The 20,774-nt window shown below is 35.0% G+C and overlaps 1 protein-coding gene across 1 annotated transcript in view; it reads right to left on the bottom strand.

The window, feature by feature from the left end:
- Positions 1-20,774, bottom strand: part of ROBO1 (roundabout guidance receptor 1) — a 474,875-nt gene that overhangs the window by 33,030 nt on the left and 421,071 nt on the right. Inside the window, exons 18-23 of the mRNA XM_063077793.1 lie at positions 18,788-18,985; positions 14,721-14,747; positions 13,265-13,307; positions 6,715-6,869; positions 2,717-3,052; positions 870-977 (exon numbers count right to left, since the gene is read on the bottom strand). Of these exons, the coding sequence (XP_062933863.1) occupies positions 870-977; positions 2,717-3,052; positions 6,715-6,869; positions 13,265-13,307; positions 14,721-14,747; positions 18,788-18,985 (867 nt within the window). The remainder of the gene's footprint in view (positions 1-869; positions 978-2,716; positions 3,053-6,714; positions 6,870-13,264; positions 13,308-14,720; positions 14,748-18,787; positions 18,986-20,774) is intronic.

The following is a 20,774-nucleotide window of genomic DNA, read 5'->3' as shown; positions in this document are numbered from 1 at the left end:
GCTAAACCTGTATGCCTTAGTTAAGGAAAGACTGGAAAATACAAATACCATATGCATTGCAGAAGAGGGGTAGAGACACTTGGCTAAAGCAACAACTTTAATCCAGCTGCTGGGAGGTGCCATTTCTACTCTCTCCTGGGGAAATGTGCTAGAGTCAAGATCAATCAGTTTTGTTCCCATTGTGGTCTGACTTGCCACACGTTAGTTATAATAATGAACCGCCTTTAATGAGAAAAACAGGACTTAAGTACCAGCAAGCTCCCATCTGCCTCCCCTATCAGGAAAACAGCTGGCAAACAGCTGCAACAGCATGAAGACCACAGGGAAGAAGGTTCAATGTGGCTTCTGAGGCACTTACAGACTGAGGCTGGAAGCAAGAACTGGAAGGCTGTAGAGAGATTATAAACTGAGACAGGTTCCTACTGCACCTGGATCTCGTGTTATTGTCTCTCCGGCTTTTTATTTGCTCAAGGGCTCTCAGATATGTACTTTAATAGCCTAGTTTCAAACAGTAACATATTTAGCAGATGAACCATATCTGCAACATTTTTAGTTACATTTTGGCCCAGGGAGAAAAAAGAAGTTTCAACTGCCTTTAAAGATTAGTTCATGCTTCAGCTTTATGAAAGCTCATTAACAAGGAGGAAAAGAGGATGCTCAGTTTTTGTTACCAAATAGAACATAAAATGGTTTGGTGAGTGTTCAGTCTCTCAAATTGCAGAGACAAGACCCATGCCTGGGATTGAAATTACATAAAGTGATTAGACATGTCACCAACAGACAGCAGTTCATTAGCACCAAATTTGTAATGTTGGAATGTACCATCTTTTTAAAGGAGAGGTTGACATTTTCTTGGGCCCCTTACTTACCAGACGTACTACTTCCCCTGTCTGAACTGTTGTAGGATCCTCCAGTATTCTGGTCATAGGATTGGTTGTATGGGATGGTTGGAGGAATTGTATCGTTTGCTCGATAATCTAGACATTTCAAATGGAAAAATATTAAACATTTATTTTCTCTGTGTTAGTTGTATCACTTCTCTTTATCTATTTTTCTGACTAATTCAAGAAACTAATTGGATCATTTATTTGTCTTGTTTTCTCTTTAATTTTATATTTAGGTTGTCAGGATATAAAAAGGTTTATACTCCAAATGGATACATATAACTTCAAAATATAGCAAAAAAATAATTTTAACAATAAGAAATCATGAAAATAGCAAGTCTGTAAATCATAAAAAATAAATGACAACAAAACAAAAAATAAAACTGAAACTTGTCAGCAAGATTATATCTAATAAAAATATATCCATGATAAGAAAAAATAATCTTAATCTGCTCCAGAAATGCTTCTGCTTATTTAGGCAAAGGTGAAAATCCAAACGATAAGCTCGCCACTGGAATGTAGTCAGTAATAATCTGTCAGTCTAGTTGCATTCCAGGGTCTTTATTACAGTCTGTAATTACCAAATCTGCTTACAAGCAGCATAAACAATAAATCAGAGTTCTGCAATATTTGTACAGAGGACTGCCACAGTAAAGCCACACACTATGGAGGAATAACGTGACAATAGTTTGAATCTCCACTGTAAACTCCACAATTGCAGAAAACATCCCATTCATATTTGTCAGCCTTTGTCATGAACTTATGCAGGAGTCTTAATACATATTTATTAAATTGGGTTATTATACCAATCAAGTGCTTTCTTAAACTTGAGAAAAGGCTTGATGATTTTATTGTCAAATTAAAACATATAGCATTAATGTAATCAAATTAAACATTTGTTATCTTTTTGTAAGCTCCAACTGTAGCATTTTATTTTATTTATAATGTCTTATTTTTGAAGAAAATGTTCCCAACTCAAGTCTAAAGAAAATAAATCTATGTTTCTAATTACCTGTATTCTCTACCTGGTTACTTGTACAACATTGCCCCATCTATTCAAACTACAGCAATCACTTTTTTCCTAGAGATATAACTTTGCAAATCATGTTATTAAAGCAGTAGCCTGAAGGACTAAAAAGAAATCAAATACCTATCTCCTCCAACTCACACATATTACAATAGAGAAACATTCCCTTTAGGCCATAAAATACTATGCTGCTGCTTCAAGTTAATACTAAATTCAATTTATATTAGGTTCTATACTGACGGACTTCAATCAGGTCAACCAAAGAAATATATGTTCTAAAATTATATATCACAGCAGTCTTAGTAACCACATGAAGTAGGAGAAATATAACAAAATGAACCACTTCTCCAGTCTAAGTTTAATCTAATTATTTTTCTTCGGTTTGATATAAAAATGCCATTCGTTTATATGACCATGAAGAAGCAATTATCTTTCATCCTCAAGTGGAAAGAATGGGGTAGCCTATTTACTGAAAATGTAAGGTATGGTGACGGTTGTATATCTGCCTTATAAATAAAAGATTGTCTGTCCTAAGCAATCCCTCACCTACTATTAAATTTAAATTAATCTCAAAGCCATTTGAAAATACTTATATATTATTTTAAAATCCATTCTCCAAGGTTATTGTTGTACTAATTAACTCCTTGACACTGGAAAGTTTGAAACCAAAAAAAAAAAAAAAAGAAAATGTTAGTAACAAGAGAAAGATTTTACTTTCTAGTCGTGGACTAGTTTCAACACCTAGTGCTGAAGGGCTTAGAGGATCAATACAGAAAAGGACAGGAATAAGCCCAGAACACTTCACCTTTGTTCAGTTTGTTTTGCTCCATGATGTTATACTGAATTGGTGCCACTTCTTGCTTCTGCTGTCCGGGTGGTTTCCAGTGCTTCTCGCTGGAGTCCCCGCTGCCATTGTTCATGTTATTGCTGAGATTTGACTGGATGAGCTGGGTGGTGGCATACGGAGTGGGCTGCCCTGATGGATTGACAAAACGCCCATCCTTCAGATTTGGGCTATTGAAGGTTTTCATCTCATTGATTTTGTTACTAAGGTCCACATCACCATAAACAGTTGATTCAGGGAGCATCAGATTTGTTTGTTTGTTATCCAGTTGGTTGTTATAATTTGCTATACAATCAGCTATGTGCAATGGAGAGGAAAAGGAAAAAGTCATTCTGCAGGGTTATTTGCTTTAAATTTCTTTCGAAGTAGTGTTGTGAGTTACAGTAAAATTGTTATGTAAACTACACATGGGCTTAAATGAGATCAGCAAAAAGGGCCCATTAGTCATGTGTAATTTCCAAAAAATGAATTAATAGTTGAAGGAATAAGAGAGGATACACAGAATTTGTATACAGACTAAATAATTTTGAACTTCTGCTAATGCTGAAATAAATAATTAATCCAATTTAAAATAATTTTCCTCTAACAACCCCATTAATAGGAATTCTACTAAAATAATATATGTGTGGATAACTTCACATTTTCTAGTCTTCGATTATTGAGTTATTTGAAGCTACCAGTTAGCTGCTGAAGCAACAGACAAAACATATAAGTTAAGAATACAAAGGAAAAAAACTCCGCCCATGGATCAAAGAACGTGAGATTTCAATGTTTCATAAAGTACTTCTACTGAAAAAATAAACATGTGGAACAGGGGTAAAATGACAGTAAACAGTGCTCTAGAGAATGTTATTAGTTCTTCTCTTGGTTATGTAGGATAATGATTATGAGCAAATGATGCTATATAATTGTTTTTTTCATGGTTTCATAATAATACCACAAGAAGTATAAAATGGCAATAATGATGACAAAATGAATCATAGTAACCTGCGTCATTTAATAAAACAAAGCCTGAACTAATATCTAACATGCCTAATATCTCATTTCCACTCTAATTTTCCCTTCATTGAAATGGATTAATATCCAGAGTATACAAAACTCAAACAACTTAACTGTAAGAAAAACCAAATAACCTGATTAAAAAATGAACAAGGGAGCTGAATAGGCATTTCTCCAAGGAAGCTATACGAATGGCCAACAGACATGAAAAACTACTGAACATCACTCACTGTCAGGGACATGCAAATCAAAACCACATTAAGATATCATCTCACCCCTGTTAGACTCACTATTATCAAAAAAATGGAGAACAATAAATGTTGGTGAGGATGTACAGAAAGGGGAATCCTCCTACATTGCTTGTGGGACTGGAAATTGATGCAGCCATTATGGAAAACAGTATGGAGGGTCCTCAAACAACTACAGACAGAACTGCCATATGATCCAGCAACTCCAGTGCTGAGTATATACCCAAAGGAATGGAAATCATCATGTCAAAGAGATACTTGCACTTCCATGTTTATTGCAGCTCTATTTACAATAGCCAAGAGTTGGAGCAAACCTAAATGTCCATCAACAGACAACTGACTAAGGAAAATGTGGTATATTTACACAATGGTATACTACTCTGCAATAAAAAAGAATGAAATACTGCCATTTGCAACAACATGAATGAACTTAGAGAAAATCACATTAAGTGAAATAAGCCAGGTACAGAAAGAGAAATACTTCATGTCCTCACTCATAAGTGGGAGCTAAAAGATAAATAAATATAAAAAAAAGAGAAAGATACAATAATCACAATAATACATTAAACTTTCAAAAGGAGAGAATAGAACTGAGGTTACCAGAGGTGGGAAAGGTGGGGGGTGGGCATGTGGTGAAGGAGGAATTGGTAAAGGGCCATGAGGAATGGATATTCAACTCTGTTATCCTACAAATACATACAATCAACTATGTTACAATAAAAAATATATTTTTTAAAAGATTAAAAAGTTTTAGAATTAAATAATTGATACATATAGACATATTTAAGGCCTGTGGTTAAAAATATTAAAATAGCAGGAAAAACTAAAATCATATTTTTAAATTAATACACTTTTAAAATAAAAAAATTAATCAAGTTACAATGGTAAAAATACCATTATTTTATTCATATACTTCAAAAGTGGCACCAACATTAACAGGTGACCTTGAGAATTGTTTTTTAACTTGATATCCTAAAAAATTATAAATTAACAAGCTTGCTACTAAAGATGAAAATGTGAATATAATCTTAAGAAAAATTTGTAACTAAATTCAACTACTCTGCATTTCAACCATAAATAATCAGGGCACAGGGATATTTGATTTACCTGGCCTTTAGTAATTCTTTTCTAATTTCTAGATATAAAATTTTGATTAATAGTAGTTAAGAAATCTTACAAAGCTAATATTTTTGTTTGTTTGTTTTTAAAGATGACCGGTAAGGGGATCTTAACCCTTGACTTGGTGTTGTCAGCACAACGCTCTCTCAAGTGAGCTAACTGGCCATCCCTATATAGGGATCCAAACCTGTGGCCTTGGTGTTATCAGCACCACACTCTCCTGAGTGAGCCACAGGCCGACCCAAAGCCAGTATGGTTTTGGCAAACTCATTTTGCTTTGCCAATCTTTCTGTATGAGTGCTAACCAAGAAAACTTTTTGAGATGTTGGACACATTCTAGTCTGTATTGTCCAATACAGCAGCCATTCGCCACATATGGCTACATAACACCCAAAATGTGGGTAGTGTGAATGAAGAACTGAACTCTAAATTGTATTTTATTTAATTAATTTAAATTTAAATACCATCTGTGGCCAGGGGCTACCATATTGAATAATGCAGCTCTACATGTTAATTTAAATGGTAACTGCATTTTTTTTCTCCGATAGATCTTTGTCTTTCTTTTATTTATGATTTTGTGAGTATCTATCTGTCTGGACAACTAGAATATGGACCTTGGGATTCCTGGTCACATGGACATGTCATATCCACATCCAGTGGTGACTCAGGACTTGTTGTAAGGGTAGACATACAGATTGCTCTGATTTGTTATTTACAGCACATAACATCTTTACTTAAATGCCATCTTCTCTTTCCCTTTTCCTTAATGCCATAGGTTATTTTACTTCTATAGTCATATCCTTTGATTCTTTACAATTCTAATGTTTCTTATTTTGTGAACATAGAGGGGCTTTTGTTTCGCTCTGTAAGAAATCATTTGTGATTTTAATTCTTTTTAATTTCTTTAAATGTTGCATGTTCCACATTCCTTTTATTTTTGCTCATGATTTGGTATAAAATTTTATCAAAATAATTTACTCACCCATATTTCTGAACCAAAAATATGCAACAGAAAATAAACGTATGCCTACACACCTGCAAAAGATGTGTGTGTGTGTGTGTGTGTATAGGGTCCTCAGGATTAACTTCTTTACTATAAAATCTGATTTAAAATTTCAGTTAATTTCTATTTAAAATTTTTATTACTGTTGTACAATTATTACTATTATTTTGCTATTGAAGCATTTGGTTCACTCTAAATATAAATTTATTAACATTTTGGTTGGCATTATTCCCCAAATCTTGAATATTATTCAATATTATCAATAATTAAACAATTAAAAATTATAATTACACACATTCTTATAAAGATAAATTCTTTTACATGGTTTCATTTTTCCTTACCTGCTATCTATTCTAGAATTTATATTCTCTAGTCTCTAGGAAAATATTTTTGGTAGAAGGTGAGGTATGAAGGTTTAGGGATGGAGAAAATACTTGAATCAGTCTAGTTTGCTAAACAAGAGTCAACGTTTCATGAAAACGTTGATCAAATTTCCCCTTCCCATGAAGGGAAAGGAAAAGCAGACTTATTTCTTGCTGGCTGATTCCTTATAAAGCTTATACGTATCAGGCTTTCTCTGTGTGCCTAACCTGGGCGACTGTAGGTGGTCAGGTTGCTGTCGCTGTTCCCGTTGCTGGCTGTGCAGCAATTGATGGAGCAGTCGTTGTGGTTGTTGCCAGTATTAGGCCACGTGTCTGCCAGCCATGGCTGCGCGGCAGGTTCACTGATGTTCAGAATTCCTGGCCTAAAGAAAAAAAATACATAAAAGCAAAAGTGATTAAAATCTAAAAAAATACATAAAAGCTATTTAAGAAAAGTTGTTAAGAAAAAAAAACATAAAATACAGAAACTTAAAAAACACATATTTAAGAAAAAAATATATAAAAACAAAAATGTCATTTTCTATTCAGAATTCCAACAAGTTCTTCATCTCATTTTCCTCACAAAAAATTTGGTGAACTATGATAAATGATATTATTATTCTGTTTATTTGGTAGACAAGGCACCTATAAAATAATATTTTAGGATGTGCCTCAGTTTCCATAGCCATAACTATAAACTGGCAGAGTTGTGCTTCAGACCTAAAATCTTGTACCCTTTGCAATCTTCTACTCCATGTTTAGTCATATTGATTAGAAATCAGATATGGAATCTGAGAACACATATACACATATTTTTGAGTCTTTTTAGTAGATGAGAACACCTGAGTTAGGACACTTTGCATTTCTTCATTTTTGACCCATTAGCTATTACAATTCATCTTAACAACCTCATTAAAAAAATGGAACAAACTCCTTTATTTCGATAGTGGATCCTTCAAATTAGGCATATTTGCATGTTTCTTCAAAACCACACTTCAGAAATAGTGAGTTTGGGGCTCTGTGACATTTTGCACTGAGCCTCATCCATGTTTCACTGCACAGTTCTGTATGCCTGTCAACATTTTCTGATCATGATGTTAAGTGCCATAAAGCCTTTCATAAGCAAAAGACGGCTACTGAGTTTAATCTGGGAAAACGAAGATGTCCAACAAAAGAAATATTAGCATTCATGCTTTTTTTTTGGCACAAAAGATGTTAATCCTCTTTCACTGTGTGTTGGGAATGCAAAGTATGTGGGTAGTTATTCATGGGAGCCCTAAACCACCAGCGCCAGGGACTCCAATTGGAAACCAAGAGTGGCCTTCTTCACTTCCTTTTCCAACATTGAATCCATGTGATAATTCAGCAAAAGAGGTGATGACAAATTGTGTGCTGTCTGATCCACAGTCAACAGATTGGCGCTATAGACTGCAAAGGCTTTCTTCATGGTTTCATTTTCTTGGTTAAAGTGCAACAATTGTGTTTCTTATGCACAAGGGGACCACAAACCTAGCAATTCATTTTCTGTGGTTCCCATTCTGCCACGTAGATAGTCAACTGAGAAAACTTTATGCGAATGAAGAATGTGTATTTATAATTCATATATCTGTACACATAGTGTGTGTATATATTTTAATGTAATAAAAATGAATATTTATTCTTTGCTTCCAAGGTGTGAAGCATCATTCAAAGGTCTTTAATGTATAACTCAATCATCACAACAATTTTGTAAAGTAGGGGCTGTTATTATCCAAATTTTACGGGTGAGGAAACTGGCATACCTGAGAGAGGCTAAGAAACATGTGCACAGTTATACAAAGTGAGTGAGTTGCAGAGCTGGGATTCAAACCTAAGCAGTCCAGCCCTAGAGTCCACACTCTGATCTAGGATGTTATAAACACCCATACGGGAGAGTGCTGAAATTTCCTGAAACTCTCAAATATTCTTAATAAAAAGAAAAGTGCATAAAACGTCTCAAGTCTTGAAATTCAAGATAAAGCTATTAAAACTGAGCCAACATACTATTAAAATTATTGATAAAAACATGCTTTGAAGAGCAATACTGCTGAACTGTTAAAATCTTAAACATTTAAATGCCAGCTGTATCATAGATATCTGGAGCTCTTGAAGTAGATGTTAGTTACAGAAATTCTGCATCTAGTAATCTTTAGCCTTCTTATTTTATTTTTCCTTGAGCTTAAAACATGTGTGTTATCACTGCTGAAATTATTAAACATAAAACTCCATATTTGACACTGTAGAAAGGTTATAGGATGTTTGAAGTAGAGGTCAAGTGGAAATTTTCCAGTCTGACTTACATATTTCAAAAGGAATAGATGATATTTTTATGCTATTCTAATTCCCTCTGAAAAACACTTCTACAGTGAATGCTTTGATAGCTTCATAAGCTGAGAGAACTTTTCATGTATTTTGGTAATTTCCAATACGAAGTAGGATTAACAGTTTACATCCTTGTTTTCTGTTTAGATTGAGTTTGAAGTGATTATTATTTAAGGGAAAAGGTGAGCTATTTTGACTGGTCCATAATGAAACTTAAAATGCCATGTATGTATTTCAGAGGTCTTTGAGGAAGTCGAGGTCATATGCAGCTACTCTGATAAGGATGTTAGGGTCTGCTTAAACTAACAATTTCATAGGCTACCTTTATACATTTAAGCTTATCTAATGTGTATGAGACTGATTTTAGCTGCCCAAGAGTAAGACATAAAGCAGAAGCAAAACACCTGCTGGTTACAGTGATTAACATGTGTCTAAAATACTACTATACAAGGTTATCATATAATATATTAAGGGGATAGATTTGCGCCACGAAGGAAAAGAGGGTAAAAGCACCTTAATAATTACATGGCAATTACCTTCAATCTTCCTCTTCTCATACTTCAGATATTCCAACCACTCACTTCAAGAAATTTATCTGAATTGCTTAACCCACAAAATAAGATACTATGGGTACAGGAGGTGGGGATGTTGACAGAGCCAGGCAGTAAAGGTTGTCAGGCTATAGGCTGTCTCCTCTTTCCACTGATGTGTCGAATGAGCTTTAAAGGCCAGGGACAGATCTAAGAGTGGCCAATATTTTGAAGAAAAACAAGCCTTGAGCTCTATTTCTTTCTCACCTGCCACTGATAGGAAATGTGTGTTGACATTCTCTACCAGGTTAGCCTGACTTTCCTCCACACTTTGCTGGCTTTCTCTGCTTTTCCCTGGTTTATGCTGTGGTTTGGGTGCTAAGTAGGGTTTTTTTTTTGGAAGAAGCAGATGGGATATTTGAGGTGAGGAAAAGAACTGAATAGGAACAGCTACTATTTCTATGGTCCTCCTCTGGATTACCTCACAAATGCTTTGCCCTTTTCAAGTGAGGGAGATTTCTCTTTGTGTACCATAATTTTCATTCTCTCTTTTCTGGGAATAACTACCATTTATGTACAATTGTACAATTTTAAGAAATAGAAGAGACTTCTAAATGAACTTCTCCTTTATTAGAAAAATCCAGCTCCAAATATTTTCTCTAAAGTCATCAACAACTGAACTCAGGTCTTCCAACATTCATTTATTCAATAACTAATTTATTGCTTTCACAGACACTTACTGATGACATCTTTCAAAGATCAATAAATCGTGTAATTTATTAAATTTATTGATGTAATTCAATAAATCACATTTATTACATCACAAAAAATTCATTTGTTGATAAATAAACTATTTCATCTCTATACTCCAGGATCTCACATTCTATTGTCAGAGGAAATCATATACACCAGAAGTTGGCATACTTTTTCTGTAAAGGACCAGATAATAACCATTTAAGGCTTTCCAGGGTATATGGTTTCTGTCCTAAGTACTCAACTCTGTCATGGTAGCTCAAAATCAGTCTTAGACAATACGTAAACAAACAAACCTGGCTGTATTCTTACAAAACTTTATTTACAAAAATAGGTCACAGGTTGGATTTGGCCCAAGCACCATAATTTGCTGACCCCTGGTATAAACAAAAGATAATTGCATTACCTCATGTTTGGTGGTAGTTCCACCGTACACAGTTCATGAAGGACACGGCAGGTGAAATTCAATAAACTGACAAAGGGCGGTGGGGAGACATTCCAGGCTGATGTAACACATGCATAGTGTAGTAACGACATGTATGAGGACACGATATCGGCGAACAGCAGGTGGGTTGACACAATGGATTGTAGCATATGCCACAGAGAGGTGTGAAGTGAGTCTGGGAAGCCCCAGAGTTTGTAGGTTTCACATGCCATGCCAAGTTTAATTTGATATTTAAACAGGGTGGGTCCTATTGAAAATGAAATTTTCAGCAGCTCAGAGACATGATCAGTATGCATTTCAAAAGATCATTCTGGCTCCGGTGGGCAAAGGAACTCAGCAGGATGTAGAGCTAATGAAGGTAGGTGAAAGTAGGACTGCCGGGGGCTTTTGTCATAGATGAGCGAGAGGGAATGAGTGCTTGAAGTGAAACAATAGAGTGATGGTGAAGGCGGTAAGAGCTAAGATCAACAAGATGCAGTAATGGAGACGGAGGTGGAAGAGGATGACTGGAAGGTTTGGGTTTAGGTGTTCATTAGTGAGCTGGGAGGTCCAGTGAGGACTCAGAGTCTGAGATGCATGAGGAAAACCAGTGCTTGAAGGGTGGACACAGGAGAAGCCAGTGCGAGTCTGGCTTACCTTTCACAGGCTCACAAAACAGACATACACTCACATACTCACCCGTGGCTAGGAATGGGGCTTCTTCCTAATGCACCACATCTTTCCTATCCTGCTCTGTTTGCTCCAGAGTACTTATCAGCTGCTGGTACTACACAGTTGACTTCAAAAATGTTTATTATTCATCTTCTATCTCCCTCACTATATAATGTAAGTTCTACAAGGGCAGGAATTTTTATCCACTTGGCTCACGGACACATTCCAAGCAGCTACAACAGTGCCTGCTGCATAGTAGGTGTTCAGTATATTTAATGAATAGATAAATTTAACATTGTGTATATAACTGTCATTTTGAGCACTGATTCTAAGATCTCTATTTAACTGTTGCCTTTGTAATATTTCAGCATCTTTTATCATTTCATTCAGGAAAATGATCATTTCTATTTAGTATTAGAAATAAATAAGTTTAACTGCCAGGATTCTATTTTTAAATTCAAAGGTTATGTCAGGATTCTATTTTTAAATTCAAAAGTTTATGTCTGCATTGTCATATAGTGAGCTTTCCAAATAGATAGTTGAAAAACTTTGTAATTTTTCAGTCCTGCAGTACAAATTAGCATTTGCTACCTGTGCATGCTCACCATGGTTTCTCATGTGACAGTTTGATCTATCTAGGTTGTAAATTCTTTTAGAGCAGGAACTAGGCTTATATTTTATGTGTGTGCATGTGTGTGTGAGCACGTGTACACGAGCACATGTACAGAGCCTAGAACAGAACATATAGAAGATGCTCCATAAGCACTTTCACATGCTTTGATTAATAAGAAAGCTGAGGTGTACAGTTATGAGTACACACACGTAGAGAGGTGGTTGCATAATCAGGCATTCTAGATTTACCCATGAGAAAATGTTCTTATGCCAGAGGCTCTTTCATGAATATCTGGGCTGTGATTTAGATGGAATTCCCCTGGATGCAAAAACATGCCCTGGTTTAATTCCTGAACCAAGTAGATTTGTTCTTTACGGAGACTCCCTAGTTTTTGGATCTTTCAGTGGCTGGCTTTGTCTCACAGGCATGAAAACAGGAAGTTAGCAGTACCCAGGAAAGAAAAGATTAGCGCTTATTGCCAAATTTGTATTGCATTAACTTAAGGAGGTCAACATTTTTTTCCCAACATTTAAAAAAATTATTCTTTGTTATATACTAAATTCAGTAATTTTCTTATCCGATGGCATGTTCCTTGGATGTAGGGATAATATCTTTCTTATTTTTGTCTTTCTACAACAACCTCATGATCCAAGTGTTAAAAAAAGGGCACTCAATAAGTTAATTGAATTTGAATTATAAAATGGTTTTGGTCAGAAGATTTTTTTTTTTTTGCCCTTTAAGCTAGATGTTACTGTTTTGAAAAAAAAGAAAAATCACCGTATTGTGGAAAATCCTGATGGTTGGCTTATACCTTATTTCAGCCCTTTAAAGCCGCCTGTCACACCAATTTGTGATTTCTCTGTGAATATATTAAAGTTCACTGAATAATAATTACCAAAAAAACCCCATAAGTATAGGACTGAGGTTCATTTTAATTAGAGAAAAAAAGCTCTTTGTTAACAAGCTACCTAGATTTCTTTTTTTATTTCAACATATTTCCCTGCAAATGGAGATGTAAACTCTGTTGAATTCATAACAAGAACAAACATAACCTACAACTTATGAGAAACTGCAGCGTTCAGCAAAGTTTCCAGATGAACACTTACTTTGATAGTATCTGTTAACTAGCTATATTTCTTAATCTTCATAAATGCCGCAGCTTCATCACTCTAACTCCTTTTAATCATCTGCTAAATCAGCAAATCTGTCTTTCTCGGTTAAAGTGCTCTCTCTGGTGGTCATAGACTAAGATGCAACCGCTCAGATCAATAACTGCGTTTGTGTGTAAATAGCCTGGTTCAACAGCACAGTTGAATGGAGTCTTTCTAAAGTATTTGAACAAATTTCACCTTTAAGTTCAACCTTTTAAGCAAAGAAAGTGGTGTCACTGAGGAAGACAAGAAGAAATATTTGGAATTCCCCTTAGGATCTATGAAACAATCTTACCTTCCTCCACTGCTCACAGCTTCACCTCCTCTCTGATATGTTACTAGAATGTTATAGAAAAATAAAATAAAGAAAGAATTAATAGACATGTTTATGTATCAAAAACTATTGCATTCATGAACATCTTTCTAAAATGGAATTTTTCCTCCTTTCCTACCTAGCAGCATTGCAAAAATCATCACAGGACATAGCAGTCTCCTGATTCAATTAGTCATTTTTTAAAAGATTGTATAGAATTAAATATACATCATTCTTATTTTATTAATGTTCCAGCAAGGTTGAGAATGAAACAAAAGCAAAACTTCAGTACACTCTTATTAAATCTAACAATTACATATTTGTATATTAGCGTTCCCATAGATTTGTATTTTTAATTTATTATTGGATCATAGAATTTCATGATTTTATATAAGTGTAACCTTATGTTCGGGGTGGGGGTGAACCTACTGGGTTATTTTCCCAAAAGTATGAGTATAAGTAAGACAGAGACAAATGTGAAAATAAACCTTCTTTCCACACACAAAAATGTATGCCAAGTTGTGACAATTAATGCAACCTATTTTTTATTGTGGCATGTATAAACCTTTTCTCATTATCTTTTCATCAAATATGTATATGTAATGAAAATATATTTAAAAGCTCTTGAAACTATTCTCAGCTTAATAAATTTTGGGTATAAAAATTTAGCCATAACAAGAAAAAAATTTGCACATAGTTAGGCAAGGGGTTAAGAAGATTAGCTTTTCTATAAATACAGACACATTTTCTAAGGAGAAATGTGTTTTTAAAAGCTGCCAAAGTCTGCTACTTAGAAGAACTCCAAACTGGGAGTGTGTTAGGGAGAGATAACTGTGCCTAGCGATTGCAATAACTGGATTAAAACTGAGGAGGCATAACGGCAGGTACATCTTTTACTAGAGGTAATGGGAGAGAAGAGAACCCACTTTAAAAGAAACTGAATAGAACAAAATATTAGGATTTTGACTTAGGGAAAATTAAAAGTTTTATCTTTCACCTGTGCTGGATATTTTGGCTACTTCTAAGAATACTGACTAAGGACAGAGAATTGCAAGGGAGGGATATTTTTTGTTCCAAAACCTGAAAGCTAAAGTTAAGGGGAAAAAATGCATTGCCAAGTATGAAATAATCAATAAGACCATTAGCATGTTAAATCATGCTGAGGGTAGAAACAGTGTGTCTATTTAATGAAAAACATGCAAACAAGGCTGAGATGCAATGTGGAGTCATGAATAAATAACTGCATTAAGTGGATGAAAAGCAACACCAACCATTTCTACTTCAAATGCATGCCTGCCATGAGAACATGAAGGATTGTATTCCATTTTAAGTCCTTTCCCCCAACTCACTGTGGAAAATGAAATAAAAACAGAAACACAATAGTACAACACATGCCAAACTAACAAAGAAAAGGAGGAGTGTAAGTGCAAATATATACCTGTTGGTGTGAAGGTAAAAGACGGGACTGAAAAATCAAAACAAAATATGAACCCGTTATTAAGCTGAAGAGAGAAAGGGAACATATCACATTAGTATAAACCAAGCAGACAGCTGAACATAAAACAAATGTAAATAACTAAGCCAGTAGTTCTGACACTCTAATATACGAATAAAACCAAATCTGAGGTTTAAAAAAGGAGCTTGTTTCTACAGGTACCATTTTGAAGTGTCTGACATTCTAGTAGTCTCAGGAGGGGAATGGCACTGGGTTAGCCTGAGAATGACCCTGCATTTAGTAACACAGATTTAGCTCACGGCTTCAGCACAAACAGGAATCCTCCACTATTAATCATTTCCAAACACTAGATGATGGATTTTTAAACAAGTATTATCAGGGTCTTGCTGGGACCTTATCTAGGAATCTGAAAGTAAATGCTTATTAAAGTGTACTAATAGGTGCACTTAAGTATTTATCATCGAGAGAGATGAAAAAAGACAAAAAAGAAGATAGGAAGAAGGAAGGGAGGGAAGGAGGGAGGAAAAAAAGAAGGAAGGAAGGAACTGCAGCAAAGAGAATAAGAAAATCGAATTGTTTCATTGAGAAGAAATGCCTGACATCTTACCACAACAACAGTGTAATGCTATATTTTTATCATCATAAAAATTTATGAATGGACAGAAAAATGCGGGGTTTTAAACTTTAATTTCTCTGTTCTGGTTTACATTTAGAAGTGTTCTAGAAGTAGGATGATCATTTTTTAAATGCCACAGTAGAAGCTAAACAATAGAACAATAACACCCCTCTGCAAACCTTCACTCTCTCTGCAGTTATAAATCTTAATCTAATCAATAATGCCTGAAATTGAACTGCAGACCTCAAAAGTAGCAGCCTTGCCTCCCCCATTTTTCCTATTTTCCTCCCATTCCTGAGTGTTGGATAACACCAGAGCAATTACCATGTCATTTCATAGAGGAAGGAGACTGACTCATTTTCCAGTCTCTTCGTGTTAATTTAAAGTAAACGCTGCCCTGGTAAAGAAAGCTGGGAAATCTACATTACTCCTTTTCAAAATAAAGTTGGCTTTAAAAAATTCCTTAATGCAAACAAACTAGAATATTGATTACTTGTCATGTGTCAAAAAGCTGCCAAAAATATATTTTCCATTTCACATTTGAACATCTCTAAGACATTTACTTAAGGATTAGAGCATCTGGGGTTATAAACTGGAAAGCCACAGTATCCTCTACAACTGTCACTTACCAAACCACTTTATCTCTGAACATACTAGAAAGAACAACAACAAAAACCCCAATGCTGGGCACTCAATTTATACGCTGGCCTTCATTTGCAGCACAGCAGTCCCTGTCTTAAGAATTCTATTGTGTTTTCTTTCCATCAGGTCTTTTCAGAGAGTCAATGTAATTTAGCTACATTCAAAAATTCAGAGCCATAGTAACAAGTCTTCATAATTTTTTTAAAAAGGTACATTTGATACTAAAGCTATTGAGTGCCTAAACATTAATTTGCAATCACAAGGGCACCAGGAAAATACGAAAGGTCCTTGTCATTTACTTCTCCTAGCAAACTGCTAACTTCACTTTGAGGAATTGAAGAAAAGATGAAAAGAGGTCAGTCTAAATGAAATTTTCACTGCTAGCACACCAAAGAACAACTTAATTCTCAAAGCTTCCAATAATGTAATAAACTGTCTACTCAGTGATACTGGGGCAATGCGTGATTGTATGTGGACAATAGGTACTGAGTGTTCCAGCAGATGTCACACCTATAGCTAAACGTAGGGCACAAATGTTAAAAATGCTCACTATTACCCAAAGTCACACTCTGGCTTGATGTTTTATAGGTCAATAAGCTCTTTTACATTTATTTCTTTAAGATATTTAAATTCCTTTTTTTCTTAAGATTACCAGCATTGCTTTGGGCATAGAAAATTTAAGATCCAAAAATGCACTTTTTTTTTTAATTGCATAGAAACAGAATTATGAAAAAGTGCCAACAGGACAAAGTGAGGAAAGCAGAATGAAATGCTCATCAAATTACATTTGTAATTATGTTCTACGATTTCTGCTGAAACACAAGGTAGTTGAAAGGACAATGATATTAGTTTAATAGATTTTGCAGAAAGAGCATACAGGCATTTGTCAGCATGCTCAAAGTACATTAGTAAAGGAAAAGGAACATTTCAGAAAGGAAGGAGAGTTTCATGTCACATTTTTAGATTTCAAGACAATATAGAGCATTAAATTGTTATAACCATACAGCTATGGCAATTCATCATGATAAGGAAATATAGGATTCCACTGACTATTTACAAAATGGAATTGATGATGGAGGTCTTTTGAATGGAATCCAAGAGACTTCACATTTATATGTTAATTAGTCACTTTTCTTCATTCAAATCAGATTTGAAAACATAGTCTACCCCCAATACCCTACCCCATCCTGCTCTGCCACAGACAGACACCCACAAACCCCTTCTTGGCACTGATTTTTAGTCAGAGGTTTTATATGGTAACACATGTGCCTGGCATTGTTCTACTTTGTATGTGTAATGAGCTCCAGTTCTCTCTGCAGTAACCTCCAAGCCCTCATTTTCCATTTCACAGGCTGGGATACTGACATATTGCTTCATCTCTACATAGGACACATATCTGAAAAAAACATACGTAAGGATAATGCTAAGGCAAATGTAGGTCCATGAAGAAATTGCCACTGAACCACAGGCAGGAGGCACGGAGATTTATTTTTATAGTATTGATGATGAGTTTGTGTTGACTCTTTCTTGCCAAGACTCCTTGTGAACAAGAGCACAAATATTCTAGACTACTGTCCCAGACCATTTTATAAATGCAAAGGAACATTCAAGTTCTAGCTAGCACTGAAAATTCTGACTTTGTCATATAATTGGTCAGAGAAAGACCTGGGCAAGATGTGTAGGAAATGTTTACTTAGGAAATATAAAGACAATTAGGAAAAAAAAATGGTGATGGTGAGGGAGAAGACATCTTTATTGGCAATCCTCTTTAAATTTGCTTTGCAGCAAAGCAAAACTATTATATTAGACTGAAATAAAGGCTCTATAATTAGGGTGACTATATAACTTGTCATCTAAACCAGGATGATTTTCAGACATAAAAGGAGTACTAGAAATAATTTTGTTGTGCTAAAAACATGAACTGGGACTGTCCCCTGAAAACTGAGACTTACAGCAACCCAACATATAGCCCAGATCAGAGGTAAACAGTTGGTAAGTGTTTTGGGGGGACAGGAAGGTTTATCTGTCTGAAAGTGTTAACACTCTCCTCAGAGAATAAAAAATACAGATCACCAATCTACAGAGTTTGAACATATGTAGCAAAGTATCTGTGAAATACCTTGACATTTTGGTTCATCCTTAAAATTGTAAATAATAGCAGCCAAGTACACTTTCTTTTCTAAAATTTTAAACACATTTGTCACAAAATCACCATCACTAATTAACATGCACTTATTCAATTCAGCACCTTTATATATAACAATAAAAAGGTACTAACCCTCTTCTCACCGCAAGCAAAAGCACATCACTGAATCATGCATTCCACATTCACTAAGAAAGGACTATTTTATAAATAATCAAATGGCAGGACTCTCTCTTCGGCTTCACAAAGAGCAACAATGCTCCCCCTTAAAACTCAGTGAGACAGTTCAAAGCCTGTATTTATAATTCTTGTGACAAGGAGATTAAAAATCTCCCTCAAGAATATAAAGCAATAAAATAATTCCCTAAGAGAAGAGGGGAAAGGTATTACAGCCAAGTCTAGACCTACTTTGGTGCAGTATATTTTAAATAAGGAACTGGGCCCTAAGAAACTGATAAGCCCTATCTGTTAGAAATGCTACGCATAAGAGAAGTTAATACGTAGATACCACAAATAAAAGCACTTTTGAAAAATCTTTATATATTAAAATAATTTAGTATAGTATATGTATAATCATGAATAATTTGGAGTCAAAAATTAAGAGTTTTATAAACATATAAAATATGAAAAACTTAGGAAAGTTAATACCTTTTCTGATACCCGCATAAGTACTAGTGAGACCATTCCTCTTCTTTCGGTGTCGATAGAGCCAGATGCTGAAGACCATGAGGATAATCCAGCAGGCTGCCCCGATTCCTGCTATGAACGCTGGCTGTTTCACGACATCTGAAATCTGCTGAGCAAGGCTGACTTGGTCCTCAGGTGACACGGGATTTCCATGAGAATCTGAAAACCATCCTCTGATTAATTTGGGTTTAAAACTTACATGACAATGCCAGCATATTTATATGATATAAATGGGTGCCACTATGTTTATTTTTGGACAATAATTTCTGTTTTCCATTCTGCACCACCCATCACCATTAATTAAAATAGTTCATGAGAATTTCATCATAATTGCAAACATATTTATTTTCTTTAAATTCAAAACGAGTGTGCCAATTTTATGGGACCATACTTAAAAACAAAGTCAATGGCACAATATTTCCCTTTTTAATCCAGAAAACTCTGCAGGTCACAGGACAGTGTGAATGAACTGAGATAAATGGCAAAAAAAAATAATACTAAAAAATGAAATACTTTAGTTCACATACAAATAATTCATGTACAAATAAATAAGGCCTATTGAATAAGTATGTATAGAAAAGATATAAACTTTCTTAGACTTCTATAGGAACCCTCAACTATATGCTCTAATAAAGAGAAGATATACAATTTTATTTCCTCTATAAAGTAAATATTGAAAAACAAGTGTGGATGTGTATGTGTATATTTCTACCAAGACTGTATTGTAATACCTTGAACTGTCTTAGAAACACATTTAAAACCAAGCTCAAAAAGGCTTATAAAATTCAGGATCATTAAAAGACAATGAAAAATTAAGATAATGTTACCATTGAAAGAACTATGAATAATGTTTCTTTTAAGATAATAACCATGGCCAGTGACAGTTATAAGAAAAGAACATTAAACACATAGAAGAACTCACTATTAAGTATGATGAAAAGTCAAAAAGCCTTATATTTTCTGTTAGCCAAGAATTAAAAAATGATGGAATACATGGCTAATAAAAATTACTTTTATTACATTTATGTTTTAAGCCACTAAAATATTTTTCAAGACCACCAACGGATCAAGTCACAGAGCAGTCTACAAAGCCCTTGTAGAAAACTGGAGGCTGTGGCTCTATCATCATCAAAGCAATATCCCATTTTGTTGGCACCGAGTGATGCCAACCTGAGGATGCCCAATGGGCAGAATTGCCATTACTGTTTACTGTTTTAATGTTCTTCCTCCACAATATCTGGTGAAACAAGGTGTTTGCCCATTTCCATAGGATGAGTGCTTTATTACAATTATAATAGTTGCCCCAACCACAGTCCAACAATAGGTGAGTACAGTAGAGCACAATAAGATATTTTGAGAGAGAGAGGGAAAGAGGGAGATCACATTCACATGATTTTTATTATCTTACATTGTTAATAATTGTTCTATTTTATTATTAGTTATTGTTGTTATCTCTTACTGTGCCCAATTCATAAGTTAAACTTTACCATAGGTATGCATGTATAGGAAAAAACATAGTACATATAGGGCTGAATACTATCCATTTTTTCAACCATCCACTAGGGGTCTTGGAACATTTCCCCCATGGGTAAGGATTAGATTCTGAAACTACTCTTGTAGTGAATTCTTATAATTTTGTGTTGCCTTGGTATCCATTTTGAAACTAAGTTTAACTTTCTCATTCCAGAAGCAGAGTGTAGTCATCTTGACATAGTTTCCAGTTCTCTGCCTCTTCCCAGTTCCTCAATGTGGTTGATCCAGGTAACCACCTCCTGGTGACCACCTCCCTATGGGACATTAAGATACAACCTACTTGACCTGACCCCTGACCTCACACCTCATGTGGACTTCACAGATAGGCTGCAGTGACGGCATGACCCCATGGAACTCACACCTGTTTGCTCTACGAACCTGCCAATTAGAATTCCCTTCAGAAAACCTGCTAGGG

The sequence above is a fragment of the Cynocephalus volans genome, chromosome 1 (genome assembly GCF_027409185.1).
Source record: "Cynocephalus volans isolate mCynVol1 chromosome 1, mCynVol1.pri, whole genome shotgun sequence".
Classification (NCBI taxonomy): domain Eukaryota; kingdom Metazoa; phylum Chordata; class Mammalia; order Dermoptera; family Cynocephalidae; genus Cynocephalus; species Cynocephalus volans.
Note: the sequence above shows the minus strand (reverse complement) of the source record. Positions and strands in the feature narration are given on the sequence as shown.